At 36.8% G+C, this 20,632-nt stretch overlaps 1 protein-coding gene across 1 annotated transcript in view; it reads left to right on the top strand.

Moving 5' to 3' along the window:
• The window catches only part of LOC115900326 (ankyrin repeat domain-containing protein 30B-like), a 37,565-nt gene that overhangs the window by 8,553 nt on the left and 8,380 nt on the right, over positions 1 to 20,632 (top strand). Inside the window, exons 5-13 of the mRNA XM_030940176.1 lie at positions 187 to 248; positions 1,708 to 1,798; positions 6,008 to 6,036; positions 6,130 to 6,202; positions 8,927 to 8,988; positions 10,441 to 10,531; positions 14,725 to 14,753; positions 14,843 to 14,915; positions 20,207 to 20,237. Of these exons, the coding sequence (XP_030796036.1) occupies positions 187 to 248; positions 1,708 to 1,798; positions 6,008 to 6,036; positions 6,130 to 6,202; positions 8,927 to 8,988; positions 10,441 to 10,531; positions 14,725 to 14,753; positions 14,843 to 14,915; positions 20,207 to 20,237 (541 nt within the window). The remainder of the gene's footprint in view (positions 1 to 186; positions 249 to 1,707; positions 1,799 to 6,007; positions 6,037 to 6,129; positions 6,203 to 8,926; positions 8,989 to 10,440; positions 10,532 to 14,724; positions 14,754 to 14,842; positions 14,916 to 20,206; positions 20,238 to 20,632) is intronic.

The raw sequence follows: 20,632 nt of genomic DNA, 5'->3' as shown, positions 1-20,632 counted from the left end.
CAGTCTTTTTAGATTTCCGTTCTAACGGATTGACTACAGAAGTAGTGACAGTAATCGACAAAAAGAATATACTGTCTACAGAGGAAAACACCTCAGATTCGTGAATGAAAGTCGATTTGTATGTGTTTTTAAAGTTTACAGGAGAGAAATGTTCTCATGAATGTATCTGTGATTAACCTTTTATAGCTCAGAAGTTCCCATCAGAATCCAAAGAAAAGGACGATAAAGAAGATCATTTGGATTTTGAGGTACTGTGCATAACTGATTTTTTAAATATTAGTATTGCGTGATAGGAAAACGTAAAATCAGAGGCTTAGACTTTATTTTCTCACCTCTGCATATGTCACCCCCAAATTATGTTTGATATGTTTCAGAATGCGCTTAATGGAGAATCTATGTGCTAAGTAGATTACTGCTTCGTAGGGAAATTCTCCTAGTTTCTAGGATTAATTTAAGAAGCCAGTGTGGTATGGTGTAAAAAATAAGGCTTAGAAGTCACTAGAAATTCACATGGGATCTGAAATAAGTTTGTCTAAAAGTGAAAGAATTACACTGAGTCCAGCTGTGGGCAAATTTATGATTCTGTGGTATATCTATCTAGATGTACAAAGGTTCTAATTGGATTCATAGAGAGACAGTTTAAACTGCAGTATTGTAAGAGTTGGGACCTGAAAAGGTAATGCCGGGGACTTGACATATTGACATTTCTTTCTTGTTCAGTATAGACCTGTGGGAACATTTCCGGAGAAAGAGAAGTGTGAGGAATAGGAAACCTTGTGGGACTATAATAACAAGAGTATTGGTTGAGTAGTCTTTGGGAAAATAAAAATTATTTTCACAAAAGAACTCCTCGAGTCCCTTTATGGCAGGCAGTCAAGCTGCAGCAGCATGAGCGTCAAATAATAGTGATGTATTTTAAGGTCACAGCTGTGGAAAGACATGGACGATGTCTGACCTCTTAGAAATAAGCAGCTGCTGCCTGGTGGTAACAGCAAAGGGTGGAAGTCAATAGACAAGTAGATTTTATCTGATTTGTCATCAGACAAAAAGATTTTAATATTTGTTTGCTTTCATTTAGACATGACATAATTTTTCTCTCTTACTGCATTTACATTCTATTGAAGCACTTTTTCGAGCAGCATAAATTTTGTCAAAAACTTGTTGCTGGTTTTAAGCCCCTGTTAAATAAAATAAAGCAACTTTTTCAACATTCTGTGCATACGTTATATGACAGACTCTCAAAGTTCTCTTCATGACATGCATCATTTTTAACACTAAACTATTCTCTGATCATAAATAGTTTAAATGTTTAATGTGGTGTGTGTTATGGCAACTAGCAAGTGTATTGTATTTTGTTTGAAATGTCATGCTTATTTTTGATGAGGACTACAACACTAGTTAGATATTTTTAAGAGAGTTACTTTTTGAAATACGCACGAGTGAATTTTTTCGTGCATGTGATTTGTTTTTCCTGCTCACTAACCAAATTCATAATGTCATGAACGTAAAGATAAGCTTGATGTAGAGAGTGTTACGTGAGATTTTCTATCAAAATGTTTTGGGTTTCAACGCATGTCTGCTCTTAATTCGAACTGCTTGTAAATTAGGAAACTGTGCTTTACAAAAAGATTTCAATTGGGAAATTTTGATAGTCTTCATTACTGCTATTTCTCCATTGACATTATTTATTGATATTACTTTTAACAGAGTTTCCTTGAGGATCTTTTACAGAATGATGTGTATTTACCCACGGCTACACATCAAAAAGAATTCGATACAATAAGTGGAAAACCACAAGGTAAGAATCATTTTTTATTTAAAAAGTCATTTGACCAAATATTTCTCTAAACTGATGAGGAAGAATATCCCCTAATAGCCAAGGAAAATCACCTCCTAAATGCAAAGCATGGGAAAAAAGAGAAGTGAAACGGTGATAAGTTGTACGTCTTATCAGGTGTTGGCAGCAGTCTACATTGAGAGCGCTGAAAGGGATCTGAATTATTAGTTTGAACTCAAGATATTCCAAGACCTGAGGAAAATGAGAAAATAGGAAAGGAGACAGTAGTAAAAGAGGAAATGAAGACTGAGAAAGACAGACAGTACACGGAGTACAGGAAGGAACAAGAAGCAGGCTTACTATAATGGAGGATGGTAAAATGAAATGATTCTTTAGGAAAAGATCGGGTATGGTTAGAAATTTGGGAAGAATATAAAGTGACCTTCTAGTACCAGAACTTACCAGAAAATTAGCGCAAAAATATGGTGACTCTTCCTGTCTTTCTCACTGGTTGGGAAGCCATTAGGGATGGAAGCACCTGACCATGGAGAGCTGTGTTGTATTTGCAGTAGGTGAGAATAAGCATATATGCACGGCCACACATGTATGTAATTAGTCACATACCCTCCGTATAGACCAGAAGTTTTCAGACTTTAGAAAGTCAGCTGGAAACCTTGTTAACAATTCACACACTGTGATTCAGCCGACTTGGGATTCTGCATTTTTAATAAGTTGTCAGGCGATGCTGACGCTGGTTGTCCTTGGACCTTGCTCTGAGTAGCAAGAGGAGAGGCCTTTCGTGGGAGAAATGTGGAGGAAGAGCGACCGGATATAGAAGGTGAAGACAGAAAAGGGTCAGGAGAAAGCATGATGTTGCTCTTATTTTTGAGTACATTTTTAGCCAGAGAAGAAGCAGAAAGAAAATTCAGAATGTTTTACTTGAATACTTAAATTGTTGTTATTCATAGGTACTGTACTGATGTTAATATAGAAAATGTTATTAATATTTAAGAAGTCTGTTGCAACTAAATTTGAAACAAATATATCAATACTGAAAGCGTATTTGCTATTCCTGATGAGTTTGTACATCTTCGTCCATGAGTGGATCAAGAAATATTGAGATGGCTAAGCTACAAATTACAAAAATGTTGGCATACCATTATACCGTCTGGGTATGAGAATCAGTGAATATTTATATTTAGTATTATTCTCTAAGTATATATCCAAGCTGATCAATTCATGACACTTTCACTGACGAGATGTGAATTCTACATTCAGCTGAACTCTCATCCGAACGATGTACCTTCTCAATGACAGGACACGGTAAAGAGCACGATGAATGCTTGTAATATAATGATGTACATCATTTTAATGTGTTGCACTGAGGACACGGCGTAGCATTCTCCGTCCAGCTTTTGTATTTATTTTCTCAGTGTCATGATTTGCTCCTCTGATTCAAGATCACTTCTCTCCTCATCACTCAGCATATACGTGTTGGTATTAACACTTTTTGCAAACATCATATATAAATGGTTGTACCGTGTTCTTGTCATTCCACAGCAACTTGGTTTTGTTCGGCGATTAGCTCGTCTTTCATTCATTTTAAGATTTCAGGCCAGGCGCAGTGTCTCAGACCTGTAATCCCAGGACTGTGGGAGGCCGAGGCTGGTGGATCACGAGGCGGCAGATCGAGACCATCCTGGCTAACATGGTGAAACCCCGTGTCTACGAAAACATACAAAAAATTAGCCGGGCTTGGTGGCGGGCACCTGTAGTCCCAGCTACTCGGGAGGCTGAGGCAGGAGAATGCGAGAACCCGGGAAGCGGAGCTTGCAGTGAGCCGAGATCGCGCCACTGCACTCCAGCCCGGGCGACAGGATGGGAATCCGTCTGAAAAAAAACAACAAAAAGGATTTCATAGTGTGCATATTGCATGTTCACGTAGCACCACGTTTAATTAGACTCTCTTCATGATGATTCAAAGGCGACATAAATATAATTACAGATACCAACAAGCCTTTGTTTAAGTGTATGTCCTGCGTCATGCTATACTAGAAATTAAAAGTGAAGTATTTAATATACAGGTATGCACAGCCATACATTTCAGTAGCCATTACAAATGTGGCTCACTAATCTTCAGAGCTATGCCATGTGACCTGTCCTGACTCTAAAAAATCTCCAGCGTACCCCTTTATAAAAATAAAAGTAATAAAAGAAAATAACTAGGGTAGTATTTCCTGAATTGTGAACTTCAAGGAAAATCAGATCACAGTTTAGAAATAGAGTTTTCAACCATACCTAGGATTCCTAAATTCCAAGTGATAAACGGTTCCTTGATGATGAGATAGCTCTGAATGTTTCATCTCTGCCTGTTTTGCTTTTTTATCTTGTCTTAGAAAGGTTAACGCCAGCTATTTTCTTCATAAAGGAAAACATTTTGGTTACATATTCATTTCCTATCTCATGGCACTCTGCTGTCTTTGCCCTTAGTGAGGATGTACATTTAGCGTATTTTTACCTAAAACAAGCAGATGAATTAATGGTATCAATTCTTACATCTGAATTTCTGAGGTTTCTTCAGTGCTTCAGACGTAAATTTTAAGGATATTAATGAATCGAGAACGACCTTCTCATTCTAATTAAAGCAGGGTTTTATTTAAAGGGTATCGGATACAATGTTAAGCACCTTTTTCCTAAAACACATACATGCAATATGCTCATGCGTATTTAGCCTTGAAACGGTTAGACATAAATTTGGTGTGTTTTAGAGGGTTAATATCCCTGAAGTGGCTTAATTGAGAGATGATCAATCGTCTCTCAAGGGAAACAACATGTATAAGTGGTATTTCTAAATATATTAAGGTATGTCATACTGAAAAATATAAAAGTAGAGAAAACTGAGAGATTAAGCCTATTTTATTAGTATTATTTGATGAAAGGGATATATTTCTGTGTGAAAAAATATCTGTTTTTTCTTCAAGCTAAGTGTTTTATAAGAGCTTTTTCATAACTGTAGTTCAACGACTCATATGGTATAACAAATCGAATAAGTTTTAGCAACAAAGCAGTTGTAGAATTCATTCCTTGAACGCTGAAATTGTTATTTTCAATAACCATTATTCTAACACTGCAACACGCAGGTTAATGATATGTAACAAGTCTCTGGAAATTGACTTCTAGTTTTTGATACTTTCCTTTAGATTATCTTTTGTTTTCTTTTTTTGAGACAGAATCTCGCTCTGTCATCCAGGCTGGAGTGCAGTGGCATGATGTTGGCTAACTGCAACCTCCGCCTCCTGAGTTCAAGTGATTCTCGTAGCTCAGGCCCCCGAGTGGCTTGGGTTCCAGGCATGTGCCACGATACCTGGCTGATTTTTGTTATTTTTGTGGAGACAGGGTTTCGCTATTTTGGCCAGGCTGGTTTGGAACTCCTGGCCTCGAGAGATCCGCCCTCCTCGGCCTTCCAAAATGCTGGAATTACAGGCATGAGCCACTGCACCGGGCCTGGATTAGTTTGTTGATGAGTATGCTTTGACCTTTTTATATAAGTGGATCAGGAAATTTTAAGAGGACTAAACTAGAGAACCCCATAAATGTAAAAATACTCATATTTCACACAGGTGCAAAAATGAACATATTTATTAACTATTATTCAGAAGTAGATATTTATGCTGATAAATTTAGAACCTTCTCTGCAATGATAAGGGAAGTGTACCTTTGAACCCTCATCGCAAATTTGCAATTTCTAAACTACAGGACAAATTGAAGAACATAAGAGGTGCTTGTAGTAATTTGACATAAGTGATTCTCCTGTGTTTCCTTAACTATATACCATAGCATTCTACCATCAGCTTGGACAATTTGTATTTTTTGGGGGGGCGGGGGGTCATGACTTGGTCATCTTACTGAATCCAACTTCTTTCCTTATATGGCAGCTTGCTCCTACTGGTATTAGGATTTTTCTGCTTTAGTTATTGTCACTTTAAATATCTTTTCACTGTGGAAATCTTCACAGCATGTTTGATGAAATTTATCTGTTAAATTTTCTTCGGGATATTTCTGTCACGTTGGCATGTTAACAAAGACAAGAACCCAAAAGACCCCACAACCTAGTGTATTCCCTTTTCCATCCAAGCATGAGGATTCATCTTCATATTCACACTGTGTGAATGTTTGGTAGGCTTTGTCAGGCTTGCATATTATCAATTATATATGTCCCTTTTCTTTCAGAGTCTTCTGATAAAGATGGTCTTCTGCAGGTAACAACTTTTCTATTTTTATCTTGAATACTAACTACATATTTTATGAAGTATACATTATATATTAATTATTTTGTTTCCAAACCCATTTAGCCTACCAGTGGAATGAAAGCTTCTAATCCAAATAAAGCCTTAGAATTGAAGGACAGAGAAACATTCAAAGCAGGTAAATTTTGTAATTTTAATTTTACTCTGGAAAGAAGAATATTAAAATATTTGAAATGCTGAGAGCCCTTTTTATTCCCAATGTTGTTTTCCTTTCAAAATGTGACGGGAAATCTTGGTACAAATAATGCCAACGTTAGTATTTATGTTTGAGAAAATGCCATTTACAAGCATAAGAGTTTAAAAAAATATTCTGCTTAACCTCATGTGGTTCTACTTTAATGCCCTGATAGTATAAAGTTTCCAATTTGCAATTTCTGTACGTGCTTGGTTTTCGGGCAGGTGAATTTTGAGACTGTGAAATATTTGCAGTGGTTCAAACGCTACTTGGAATTCTGATCTTAGAGGAAAGTTTCACTTGCTGACATGACAGTTGTGAGTGTTGTCACTCTGAGAATCGAAAGAAAATCAGTTTCTTTTTCTCTGATTCGATGACTGAGTGTGTGTGTGGGGTGTGTGTGTGTGTGTGTGTGTGTGTGTGACTTATAATTTAACAAAATCATGACTTGATGGCTCTTTGCTAGGCACAGTGTTTTAGAAGAGTGACTCTCAAGCATTTGGCCTTGGTGTCTTTTTATGCTACGGTAATTAATTGCCTAGAGGTACACAACAGCCTGAATTAGTTTTGGTTGTCATTCCCAGGCACGTTTGAAACATTTTACACCAGGCTGTGCACGGTGACACATGCCTGCAATCCCAGCATTTTGGGGGACCAAGGCGGGCAGATAACTGAAGGTCAGGAGTCCCAGACCAACCTGGTCAACATAGTGAAACCCCAGCTCTATTAAAAATAACTAACAATCGCCGGTTGTGGTGGTGGGTGCCTGTAATCTCAGCTACTCTGGAGGCTGAGGCAGGAGAATCGCTTGAACCTAGGAGGCAGAAGTTGCAGTGAGCCAAGCTTGTGCCACTTTAGCCTGAGTGACAGAGTGAGACTCCATCTCCAAAAGCAAACGAACAAACAAACAAAAATTCACAGCGTGTGTGTATGGTTATGGACTATGTGTAGAATTTGTTTTCATGTCTTAAATTTTCTTTTTTCTTTCTTTTCCTTTTTTCGAGAGGGAGTCTCGCTCTCTGGCGCAGGCTGGGGAGCAGTGGCGGGATCTCGGCTCACTGTAAGCTCCGCCTGCCGGGTTCACGCCATTTTCCTGCCTCAGCCTCCGGAGTAGCTGGGACTACCGGCGCCCGCCCCCACGTCCGGCTAATTTTTTGTATTTTTTAGGAGAGACGGGGTTTCACCATGTTAGCCAGGATGGTCTGGATCTGCTGACCTGGTGATCCGCCCACCTCGGCCTCCCAAAGTGCTGGCTTTACAGGCGTGAGCCACCACACCCGGCCCAGAGTCCTTTTACGCTAGTCCCATTTATTGTCTAGAAGTGACCAATATTCTAAACTACTTTTTAAAACAATTCTTATGCATGTTTAAATATTTTACAACGTGTGTGCGTGGTCATATTTAATATGTAAGTTTTTTTTCAACTTCTACTGCGTACATGGGTGTACAGTGCAAATTTTGGCAACATTCTTTTGTGATCAGCATGATAATTTTTAGAGACATCCATAATGGACACAATTAACTGTGTTTTTTAATATTCGTTTGTGTATAAAATGCCCTTGTATGACTGTACCATAGTTAACTATACAACTTTTATGCTGATAAGTAATAAATAAAAATGAAAACATGCAGATTTCAGAGTCTTTAAGTTAGTTTTATCTACTGACTTTTTATTTGTTAGAAATTAAAACTAAAATATTTAAAGTATTTCCTTGTCCAATCGTACATTTCACTAACAATTCAAACTGTGACCCACGGATTTTAGAGCTATGCTGTTGCAACACGTTAGATCTCTGAAGCGGTCCAGGGATCGGGGTACTTTTCTAAAAATGAGTGAAGATGGTAAAGAGAACTGGACGTCATTTTTGGTATAAATTCATTTTCTGTCTCATGGGCCTGAGAGCTCCTCAAGTCTTGTAAGGGCCTTGATTTTATCCTATAACATGTGGGAACATTACATTACTTAGGGCAATTAGTTTTACCTACACAATCCCGATGTTTCTCCCAGGTCTCACAAGCTGACTCTGAAGATAGTGTTGCATTAGGGAAGAACTACGTCACTGTAATTAAAGCAGTTCTTAATTTATATACAATACAACTTTTTTAAGCTTCTCTTCCTAAAACATATACACACCCAATATACTGTCGTGGCATACTGAAATGTAAAAGGGTTGGACATATAGTTTACTAACATCAAAAGGTAACATCCCTACAAAATCTTGTTCATCGATAAATCATCTTTTTTGAAGAACTGTGTAATAGAGATTGCGGAGTCAATCAAACTAAATAATACTACAAAGTGAAAATTTACAACGAAGTGAGAGATGATAGGTTATTAAAGTTTTCTGAAAGGACAGCAAGTATAGAACTTGCTGTGTTTCACGGGAGAAGAGGGTATGACTGCTTTGTGAAGAAAAATTCATACAAGTTAGTCAAATTTCTTTTTTTCTGCATTGTAATGAATGATATAATGTTAATTCTCAGTCTTTTTAGATTTCCGTTCTAACGGATTGACTACAGAAGTAGTGACAGTAATCGACAAAAAGAATATACTGTCTACAGAGGAAAACACCTCAGATTCGTGAATGAAAGTCGATTTGTATGTGTTTTTAAAGTTTACAGGAGAGAAATGTTCTCATGAATGTATCTGTGATTAACCTTTTATAGCTCAGAAGTTCCCATCAGAATCCAAAGAAAAGGACGATAAAGAAGATCATTTGGATTTTGAGGTACTGTGCATAACTGATTTTTAAAAATATTAGTATTGCGTGATAGGAAAACGTAAAATCAGAGGCTTAGACTTTATTTTCTCACCTCTGCATATGTCACCCCCAAATTATGTTTGATATGTTTCAGAATGCGCTTAATGGAGAATCTATGTGCTAAGTAGATTACTGCTTCGTAGGGAAATTCTCCTAGTTTCTAGGATTAATTTAAGAAGCCAGTGTGGTATGGTGTAAAAAATAAGGCTTAGAAGTCACTAGAAATTCACATGGGATCTGAAATAAGTTTGTCTAAAAGTGAAAGAATTACACTGAGTCCAGCTGTGGGCAAATTTATGATTCTGTGGTATATCTATCTAGATGTACAAAGGTTCTAATTGGATTCGTAGAGAGACAGTTTAAACTGCAGTATTGTAAGAGTTGGGACCTGAAAAGGTAATGCCGGGGACTTGACATATTGACATTTCTTTCTTGTTCAGTATAGACCTGAGGGAACATTTCCGGAGAAAGAAAAGTGTGAGGAATAGGAAACCTTGTGGGACTATAATAACAAGAGTATTGGTTGAGTAGTCTTTGGGAAAATATAAATTATTTTCACAAAAGAACTCACAAAAGAGTCCCTTTATGGCAGGCAGTCAAGCTGCAGCAGCATGAGCGTCAAATAATAGTGATGTATTTTAAGGTCACAGCTGTGGAAAGACATGGACGATGTCTGACCTCTTAGAAATAAGCAGCTGCTGCCTGGTGGTAACAGGGTGGAAGTAGACAAGTAGATTTTATCTGATTTGTCATCAGACAAAAAGATTTTAATATTTGTTTGCTTTCGTTTAGACATGACATAATTTTTCTCTCTTACTGCATTTACATTCTATTGAAGCACTTTTTCTATCAGCATAAATTTTGTCACAAACTTGTTGCTGGTTTTAAGCCCCTGTTAAATAAAATAAAGCAACTTTTTCAACATTCTGTGCATACATTATATGACAGACTCTCAAAGTTCTCTTCATGACATGCATCATTTTTAACACTAAACAATTCTCTGATCATGAATAGTTTAAATGTTTAATGTGGTGTGTGTTATGGCAACTAGCAAGTGTATTGTATTTTGTTTGAAATGTCATGCTTATTTTTGATGAGGACTACAACACTAGTTAGATATTTTTAAGAGAGTTACTTTTTGAAATACGCACGAGTGAATTTTTTCGTGCATGTGATTTGTTTTTCCTGCTCACTAACCAGATTCATAATGTCATGAACGTAAAGATAAGCTTGATGTAGAGAGTGTTACGTGAGATTTTCTATCAAAATGTTTTGGGTTTCAACGCATGTCTGCTCTTAATTCGAACTGCTTGTAAATTAGGAAACTGCTTTACAAAAAGATTTCAATTGGGAAATTTTGATAGTCTTCATTACTGCTATTTCTCCATTGAAATTATTTATTGATATTACTTTTAACAGAGTTTCCTTGAGGATCTTTTACAGAACGATGTGTATTTACCCATGGCTACACATCAAAAAGAATTCGATACAATAAGTGGAAAACTAGAAGGTAAGAACCATTTTTTATTTAAAAAGTCATTTTACCAAATATTTCTCTAAACTGATGAGGAAGAATATCCCCTAATAGCCAAGGAAAATCACCTGCTAAATGCAAACATGGAAGAAAACAGAATTGAAATGGTAGTAAATTGTACATCTTATCAGGTGTTAGCAACAGACTACTTTGAAAGTGCTGAAAGGGAACTGAATTACTAGTTTGAATTCAAGATATTCGAAGACCTGAGGAAAATGAGAAAATAAGAAAGGAAACAGTAGTAAAAGAGGAAATGAAGACTGAGAAAGACAGACAGTACACGGAGTACAGGAAGGAGCAAGTAGCAGATTTAATATAATGGAAGATGGTAAAATGAAATGATTCTTTAGGAAAAGATCAGGTATGGTTAGAAATTTGGGAAAAATATAAAATGACCCTCTAGTACCAAAACTTACCAGAGAGTTAGTGCAAAAATATGGTGACTCTTCCTGTCTTTTTCACTGGTGGGAAGCCATTAGGGATGGAAGCACCTGACCATGGAGAGCTGTGTTGTATTTGCAGTAGGTGAGAATAAGCATATATGCACGGCCACACATGTATGTAATTTGTCACATACCCTCCGTATAGACCAGAAGTTTTCAGACTTTAGAAAGTCAGCTGGAAACCTTGTTAACAATTCACACACTGTGATTCAGCCGACTTGGGATTCTGCATTTTTAATAAGTTGTCAGGCGATGCTGATGCTGGTTGTCCTTGGACCTTGCTCTGAGTAGCAAGAGGAGAGGCCTTTCGTGGGAGAAATGTGGAGGAAGAGCAACCGGATATAGAAGGTGAAGACAGAAAAGGGTCAGGAGAAAGCATGATGTTGCTCTTATTTTTGAGTACATTTTTAGCCAGAGAAGAAGCAGAAAGAAAATTCAGAATGTTTTACTTGAATACTTAAATTGTTGTTATTCATAGGTACTGTACTGATGTTAATATAGAAAATGTTATTAATATTTAAGAAGTCTGTTGCAATTAAATTTGAAACAAATATATCAATATTGAATGCGTATTTGCTATTCCTGATGAGTTTTGTACGTCTTCCTCCATGAGTGGATCAAGAAGTATTGAGATGGCTAAGCTACAAATTACAAAAATGTTGGCATACCATTATACCATCTGGGTATGAGAATCAGTGAATATTATATTTAATATTATTTTCTAAGTATATATCCAAGCTGGTCAATTCATAACACTTTCACTGATGAGATGTGAATTCTACATTCAGCTGAACTCTCATCTGAACCGTGTACCTTCTCTATGACAGGACATGTTAAAGCACATGATGATTGTAATGTAATGATACACATCATTTTAATGTGTTGCATTGAGGACACAGCGTAGCATTCTCCATCCAGCTTTTGTATTTATTTTCTCAGTGTCATGATTTGCTCCTCTGATTCAAGATCACTTCTCTCGTCATCACTCAGCATATACGTATTGGTATTAACACTTTTTGCAACCATCATATATAAATGGTTGTACCGTGTTCTTGTCATTCCACAGCAACTTGGTTTTGTTCGGCGATTAGCTCGTCTTTCATTTATTTTAAGATTTCAGGCTGGGCGCAGTGTCTCACGCCTGTAATCCCAGGACTGTGGGAGGCCGAGGCTGGTGGATTACGAGGTCGGCAGCTCAAGACTATACTGGCTAACATGGTGAAACCCCATCTCTACGAAAACATACAAAAAATAACGCGGGAGTGGTGGCGGGCACCTGTAGTCCCAGCTACTCCGGAGGCTGAGGCAGGAGTATGCGAGAACCCGGGAAGCGGAGCTTGCAGTGAGCCGAGATTGTGCCACTGCACTCCAGCCTGGGCGACTGGGTGGAACTCCGTCGAAAAAACAACAACAAAAAAGATTTCATAGTGTGCATATTGCATATTTACTTCGCACCACGTTTAATTAGACTCTCTTCATGATGACTCAAAAGCAACATAAATATAATTACAGATGTTAACAAGCCTTTGATGAAGTTTATGTCCTGCTTTATGCTACATTCGAAATTAAAAATGAAGTACTTAAAATACAAGTATGTACTCCCACACATTTCGATAGCCATTACAAATGTGGCTCACTAATCTTTAGAGCTATGCCATGTGACCTGTCTTGACTTTAAAATCTCCAGTGCACTCCTTTATAAATAGTAATTAAAATCATAGATAAGGTTGTATTTCCCTACTTGGTTTCTCCGCGTGGATTTTGAACTTCAGGGATAATCGGATCACAATTTAGAGCCAAAGTTTTCAACCACACCTAGGATTCCTAAATGCCAAGTGATAGACGGTTCCTTGATGATGAGAAAGCTCTGAATGTTTCATCTCTGCCTGTTTTGCTTTTTTGTCTTGTCTTAGCAACCAGGTTAAAGCCTGGTATTTTCTTTATAAAGGGAAATATTTTGGTTACATATTCATTTCTATCTCGTGGCATTCTGCTTTCTTTGCACTTATTCAGGATGTACACTTACCATATTTTTACCTAAAACAAGCAGATGAATTAATTGTATCAATTCTCATATATGAATTTCTAAGATTTCTTCAGTGTTTCAGAAATAAATTTTAAAGATATTACTGAATCGAGAATGACCTCATTGTAATTAAAGCAGGTTTTTATTTAAAGAGTATTGACTATAATTTTAAGCACTTTTTTTCTAAAATGCATACATGCAATATGGTCATGCATATTTAGCCTTAAAATGTTTAGACATAAATTTTGTGTGTTTTAGAGAGTTTGTATCCCTGAATTGTCTTAATTATTGATCAATCATCTCTCAAGGGAAACAGCATATATACTTGATATCTCTAAACATATTAAAGGATGTCATACTGAAAAATTAAAAAGTAGAGAAAAATTAGAGATTAAGCATGTTTTATTATTATTTGATGAAAGGAGATATATTTCTGTGTCAAAGAAATGTCTGTTTTTTCTTGAAGCTAAGTTTTTTATAAGAGCTTTTTCATAACGCTAGTTTAACAACTTACAGTAAAACAAACATAATAAGTTTTAGCAACAAAGCAATTGTCGAATTCATTCCTTGAACACTAAAACTGTTACTTTCAATAACCGTTATTCCAAACTTGAATTACGCAGGTTAATGATATATACAAAGGCTCTGGAAATTGACTTCTAGTTTTTGATACTTTCATATTAGGTTTTTTTTTCTTTTTTTGAGACAGAGTCTCACTCTGTCATCTGGGCTGGAGTGTAGTGGCATGATCTTGGCTCACTGCAACCTCCACCTCCTAGGTTTAAGTGCTGCTTGTAGCTCAGGCTCCCAAGTAGCTTGGGTTCCTGGCATGTGCCACCATACCTGGTTGATTTTTGTATTTTTTGTGGAGACAGGATTTCGCTATTTTGGCCAGACTGGTTTGCAACTCCTGGCCTTGAGACATCCACCCTCCTCAGTCTTCCAAAGTGCTGGAATTATAGGCATGAGCCACTGCACCAGGCCTGTATTAATTTTGTTATGGGTACGCGTTGACCTTTTTGTATAAGTGGATCAGAAATTTTAAGAGGACTAAACTAGAGAACCCCATAAATATAAAAATAATCGTATTTCACAGTGGTACAAAATGAATTTATTTATTAACTTTTATTCTATAAGTGAATATTTATGCTGATAAATTTAGAACATGCAATGATAAGTGAATTGTACCTTTGAACCCTCATCGCAAATTTGTAATTCCTAAATTGCAGGACAAATTGAAGAACATAATAGCTACTTGTAGTATTTTGACATAAGTGATTCTCATGTGTTTCCTTAACCATATGCCACTGCATTTTGCCGTTAGCTTGGACATTGTTTTGTGTGTGGGGGTGGGGTGTCATGACTTTGTCATCTTACTAAATACAACTTCTTTCCTTATATGGCAGCTTACTCCTATTGGTATTAGGATTTTTCTGCTTTAGTTATTGTCGCTTTAAATATCTTTTCACTGTGGAAATCTTCACAGCATGTTTGATGAAATTTATTTGTTAAATTTTCTCAGGGCTATTTCTGTCCCATTGGCATGTTAACAAAGACAATACCCCAAAAGACCCCACAACCTAGTGTAATCCCTTTTCCATCCAAGCATGAGGATTCATCTTCATATTCCCCTGTCTGAATGTTTGGTAGGCTTTGTCAGGCTTGCATATAATCAATTATATATGTCCCTTTTCTTTCAGAGTCTTCTGATAAAGATGGTCTTCTGCAGGTAACAACTTTTCTATTTTTATCTTGAATATTAACTACATATTTTATGAAGTATACATTATATATTATTTTATTTTCTAACCCATTTAGCCAACCTGTGGAATGAAAGTTTCTATTCCAAATCAAGCCTTAGAATTGAAGGACAGAGAAACATTCAAAGCAGGTAAATTTTGTAATTTTAATTTTACTCTGGAAAGAAGAATATTAAAATATTTGAAATATTGAGAGCGTTTTTATTCCCAATGTTGTTTTCTTTTCAAATTTGTTGGGAAAAATTGGTACAAATAATGCCCATGTTAGTATTTATGTTTGAGAAAATACCATTTACAAGTATAAGATTTAAAGATTTTAAAAATAATTGTGCTTTACCTTATGTGGTTCTACTTTAATGTCCTGATAGTATAAGGTTTCCAATTTGCAATTTCTGTACATGCTTGGTTTTCAGGCAGGTGAATTTTGAGACTAAAATGTTTGCAATGGTTCAAACGCTGATTGGAATTCTGATCTTTACTTCGGGAAAGTTTCACTTGCTGACATGACAGTTGTGATTGTCACTCTGAAAATCTAAAGAAAATCAGTTTCTTTTTTCTGATTAGGTGACTGTGTGTGTGTGACTTATAATTTTAAAAAATCATGACTTGACTCTTTGCTAGAGACAGTGTTTTAGAAGAATGACTCTAAAGCATTTGGCCTTGGTGTCTTTATGCTCTTGTAAAATGCCTAGAGGTAGAAAACAGTCTAAATTAGTTTTTGTTGTCATTCTCACGCATGTTTAAACCATTTTACACCAGGCTGTGCACAGTAGCACACGCCTGTAATCCTAGGATTTTGGGAGACCACGGCGGGCAGATAACTGAAGGTCAGGAGTCCCAGACCAACCTGGTCAACATAGTGAAACCCCATCTCTACCAAAAATAACAAAAAATCGCCAGTTGTACTGGTGGGTGCCTGTAATCTCAGCTACTCTGGAGGCTTAGGCAGGAGAATCACTTGAACCTAGGAAGCAGAATTTGCAGTGAGCGGAGATGGTGCCACTCCAGCCTTGCTAACAGAGTGAGACTCCATGTCAAAAAGCAACAAACAAACCAAAAAAAAAAAAAAAAAAACGGAAATTCAAAACATATGTGTGTGGTTATAGACTATGTATAGAATTTGTTTTCATGTCTTAAATTTTCAATAAATAATTGTACCCTGTACATATTTTATTGGAACTTCCTTTCTTTTTACTTTTCTTATATTTTAGATCTACTCAATACAGTTAGCTCTGCTTTGATTTAAGGCTCCATATTTTGTGATTTTAACTCTAAAGCACATTTAATTAGGCTGTCTTTCATAGCCACTAAAAGTCAACATCAATGACAGCTTGTATCAGAGAGCTGTTATTGAAGTCGGAGTATTTACTTCTTCAACTAATGTTAGAAATTAAAATGAAAATATTTAAAATACAGGAATGCATTTTAAATATTTATGTTTTGGGGATGGAGTTTCACTTTTTCACCCAGGCTGGAGTGCAATGTTGTGATCTTACCTCAGTACCACCTCTGCCTCCTGGACTCAAGTGATTCTCCTACATCTTCCTCCGAGTGCAAATACTCATTTGTAAATCAGTCACTAGAAAAGCAAATGTTATTACTGTGATTAGCTTAGAATAATGATTTCTCATTTTGTAGATGAGATGGGAGTAATGGAATAATTAATATATAAGTACACTTGTGCTTCTGCCTTAAGAATGAAAAAATAATTTCTATGCATTGGAAGCCAGCAATGTTTTCTGCAGGGATTCATTAGAATTGTTTGAGCAGGGGAGTCCCAAGATTAGATTTAAGTGTCAGAGCATTCTGGTCATGGTATAAACCAGCAGTTGGCAAACTTTTCTTGTAAAGAGCCAAACAGGAAATATGTTAGGTGACGTGGTCTCTATCACAGCTTTTCAACTCTGCCATTGTAGCATTAAAGTAGTCATAGATAAAGTGTGAAGAAATAGGCATGATTTTACTCCAATAAAACTTCATCTGAAATCTGTTTGGTAAGCTGAATTTGGAATTTCATAACCATGGGTTGTGGAATACAGCTGTTTGCATTATGTCCCTTAATTGAGCCTGTGATACCGAGGCTCCACTAGCTTTAAGCAACTTTTTCAACACTTTTATATACTGTTTCTGTTGTGCTGATAACTGTTGTTCCATGATGAAACCCTAGCCTATTTCCCCCGAACTTGGAAATCCTGAGCGGGTACCATTGACTGACTTACTGACTGTGCAGTCCTTTTCACCTTCATTTTTGAGGGGGTCCGTCACAATTCTTTTGCAGCGTTCATCTTGTGGGGTGCCACCTGCTGGGTCCATCCCAGGGACCCTGAACTAGGGATGGATGAGAGATGTACACTGAAACAGATGTTTTGCCTGTCATTGCGGCTAAGGGGCTCTGCTGCCTGAGTCTGCATTGTTGGCCTCGATAAGCCTGCAAAGTTTGCATTTATTTGGTACAGAATAAATGACAAACCTCTTGAGTAAACATCACTAGAAGGTAATTAACATTACCAACCCCCAGTACAAAACAGTCATGTACCCTCGGATGATCAAAGTTTTGTCTTAGGACCACATGAGTAAACAAAGTATTTAGATAAACTCCTCCACATTCCCTAGATATTTCCTCTATTGCTACCAACTGAATGTAAAGAGGATTAGGCTACTTTCAGCCAAATCATTTACTGGCCGCTGGCCTTCCAAGAAGGTTTGTGTCTATTTCCTAAAACTATCTTTATAATTTTTCTAACCACTTTGTCTGATCCCCTACAGGTAGGGTTTCTTTTTCCCTGTGAAAGCCATCAGTTAAGAGGCCATGTCTAACTAGGAAATATAAATATAAAATAAATAAGTTTGTATTTCCAGTGGCAATGAAAAGATAAAGCAAATGCAGAAAAGAGGTACAGTTAATATGATTTAGTGATTATTGAGTTTAAAAAGCTAGGGGAGAGAAAAAATCTCAGGTCATTCAAAAGTTTCCACATGGGGAATGCTCATGGGGAAGGAGTAGGAAATTGTCAGGTCAACAGAAAAGTGCAAAGAGTCATGGGACAGACCAACAGTTTTCTTTACATATAGAGTTCAATGAAACCCTCCTGTGGGATATTTTCAGTAGGTAATTGGATTACAAGTATTTCTAGCTGGAGATAGAACTCTGGTTGAAGATGTAGGTTTGGAATAATTTCATTATAATTATTAGGCAAAGCCCCAGATCTCAATGAGCTTATCCATGATGCAGAAGATGTAGAATAAGAAGAAAGCCATTGACAAAATCCTGGGAGTATCAACATTTCACAGAGTCACAGGACTTGGTAATGGAGACTGAGCAGTGACTAATGAAAAGTAGGAGAGGAGTCAGAGAAAATGATGTTGCTAATTTCTTTTAAGTGTGAGAATTTCAAGCAGTAAGATTATAACTGAAAAGTCAATTGGATTTAACTTACAAGTTCTGCAGTGGCAGTCTGTTTGAAATAATTATTTTAGAGTTGTTAAGTATACTGTTAATGTTAATATTTCTGGTGTCCAAGAAGAAATCTCCCAAGATCCTATCTAAGTTTACGCAACTAAAGCAGCATACATACACAGGGTCTGGGAAACTGTCTAGACTGGGGAGCACATGTGCCAGCATTTTTCCAGAATTGTCAAAACCTAAGGGTCATGTGTGAGGAAAAGTGTTGTCTTTTTTATCTGCTTCTTGTGGAGAGTGGAGATCTGTATTGTTTTTCTCTCTCTCTCTCTCATTTTCTTTCTCTCTCTCTCTCTCTCTCTCTCTCTCTCTCTCTCTCTCTCTCTCTCTCTCTCTCTCTCTCTCACACACACACACACACACACACACACACACACACACAAGTACGGTAAGATGATCTGTGTCCATGGATTACTCAATATTCATGGATTACTCAGTATCCATGGCGGGTATTTTCTAAGACACCCATTGAATGTCTGAAACTGTGGATAGTATGGAACCCTATACATCCGTGCTTTTTTTTCTGTAAGTGCATATTTATGATAAAGTTTAATTCATAAATTAGGCACAGTGAGAGATTAACAATAACTCATAATAAAATAAAACAATGACAATATATTGTAATCAAAGTTAGGTGAATATGGTCTCTCAAAGTGTCTTGTGTTGTACTCACCCTTCTTTTTCATGTGATGACTGTGAGATGTTATAATGCCTATGTGATGAGATGAAGTCAGGTGAAGGAGTTGTCATGTGGTGTTAGGCTACTATTAATTTCTGGCTATCTGACTACATATAAATAGGTGGATCAACTGCTTCATGTGACGGTGGATCATTGAGCCATGATAATGTTGGTGGTTGGGATTCAGGAACAGACCATTTTGGTGACTAATGGGCAGATAGCATACACAAGGAATGATTCATGACCTGGGTGAGATGGAACAGGATGCCTTAATATTTCATCATACTCCTTAGAATGACATGTTATTTAGGACTTATGACTTGTATATTTCTAGAATTCCCGATTTAATATTTTTGGACTGTGGTTGACCATGAGTAACTGAAATCACAGAAATCAAAGAGACCCAGATTTGCAACTGGTGTGTGAGGGCAGTCTCATGAGACTGAGTCCTCAGTCTGTGAGATCTGAGACTATTTCTAGATAGACAGTGTTGGAATTAAATAGAGGACAACCAGCTGTCTTTTGATACAGAATTAATGGCTTATTTGTCGGTGGAGAAAATCCTCCACACATTTGGTCACAGATGTCTTCTGTTTTAATGATTGTGGTGTGAAAGCAGAGGGAAATCATGTTGTGTGTGTTTCTTTCTACACTTAGAGCAAATAAGAGAGACTACTGTATACTCTGTTCAAACTGCTTCTAGTTCATTTGTCTAGGAATTATACTTTCTAAGGTTGACACTGTCCACTTATACTAATTCTGCTAATAATACAGTTTTCTGTCAGTCTTATAGGGTTCTGTTTGGATTACAACTATTGTACACTGTAGTTCACTTGCAGAGATCAAATTGTGATAAATTCTATTTTTCCTTGCATTTGAGAACTATAAAGGAAGGGAAATAAACATTTTTAATGTATTAATTTCCTACCAATAGTATACTTAATAATAATTTTACTATAGTCTCAATGTATGGTCCCAAAGGAATACTTTATAACAAATCATCTGAGTCTTTGTAACAAAGCATCAGAGTATTATGCTTTTTAAACCAAGACCTGAATCATGCACGAAAGTGTGCATTCTTCTTTTAAATTAAGTTGAAGTCTCGCGATGTCTCCCAGGCTGCTTTCAGACTCCTGGGCTCCTCAGATGATCCTCCTGCCTCATCTTCCCAAGTAGGTGGGATTACAGGCATGTGCCATCATGCCCTCTTATGTTTTTAATATTCTGTATTTTTATTTATATTTGTTGATTTAATATATTTTACTTTTTTTTTTCTTTAACAGTGGATATGAGTTCTGTAGAGCCTATATCCAGGTAAGGCTTTGTGGTTTTTTTAAATACATATGTTAACTCAGAGAAGATAGAGAAAAGAAACCGCTATCTATTGAGTATTCTACTCTGGGTTAGACAACATATTATGTGCTTAATATTTACCATCTCTCATAGTCATCACATAGCTTTGCAAAGCATCTGTGCTACTATCACCTACTTTGTATTAATCAGGCAAATGTGGTTCAGAGAGGTTGATTAACTGACCTACAATTTCATAGCTAAAAGGTAGCTGACCCTTGAGTTTGCCGTCTGCTTTCCTTGCTCCTAAATCCCTTCTCTTCCCCCTCAGCATAGATTGATGGATACCTGTGTATCACTAGGATCAAGGCACAGGTCCAGATGGGATCAATTCAAAAGGTTTCATTTTGTTGTATGTT

Source organism: Rhinopithecus roxellana, chromosome 11, assembly GCF_007565055.1.
Source record: "Rhinopithecus roxellana isolate Shanxi Qingling chromosome 11, ASM756505v1, whole genome shotgun sequence".
Classification (NCBI taxonomy): domain Eukaryota; kingdom Metazoa; phylum Chordata; class Mammalia; order Primates; family Cercopithecidae; genus Rhinopithecus; species Rhinopithecus roxellana.
This window is presented reverse-complemented; position numbering and strand designations above follow the sequence as displayed.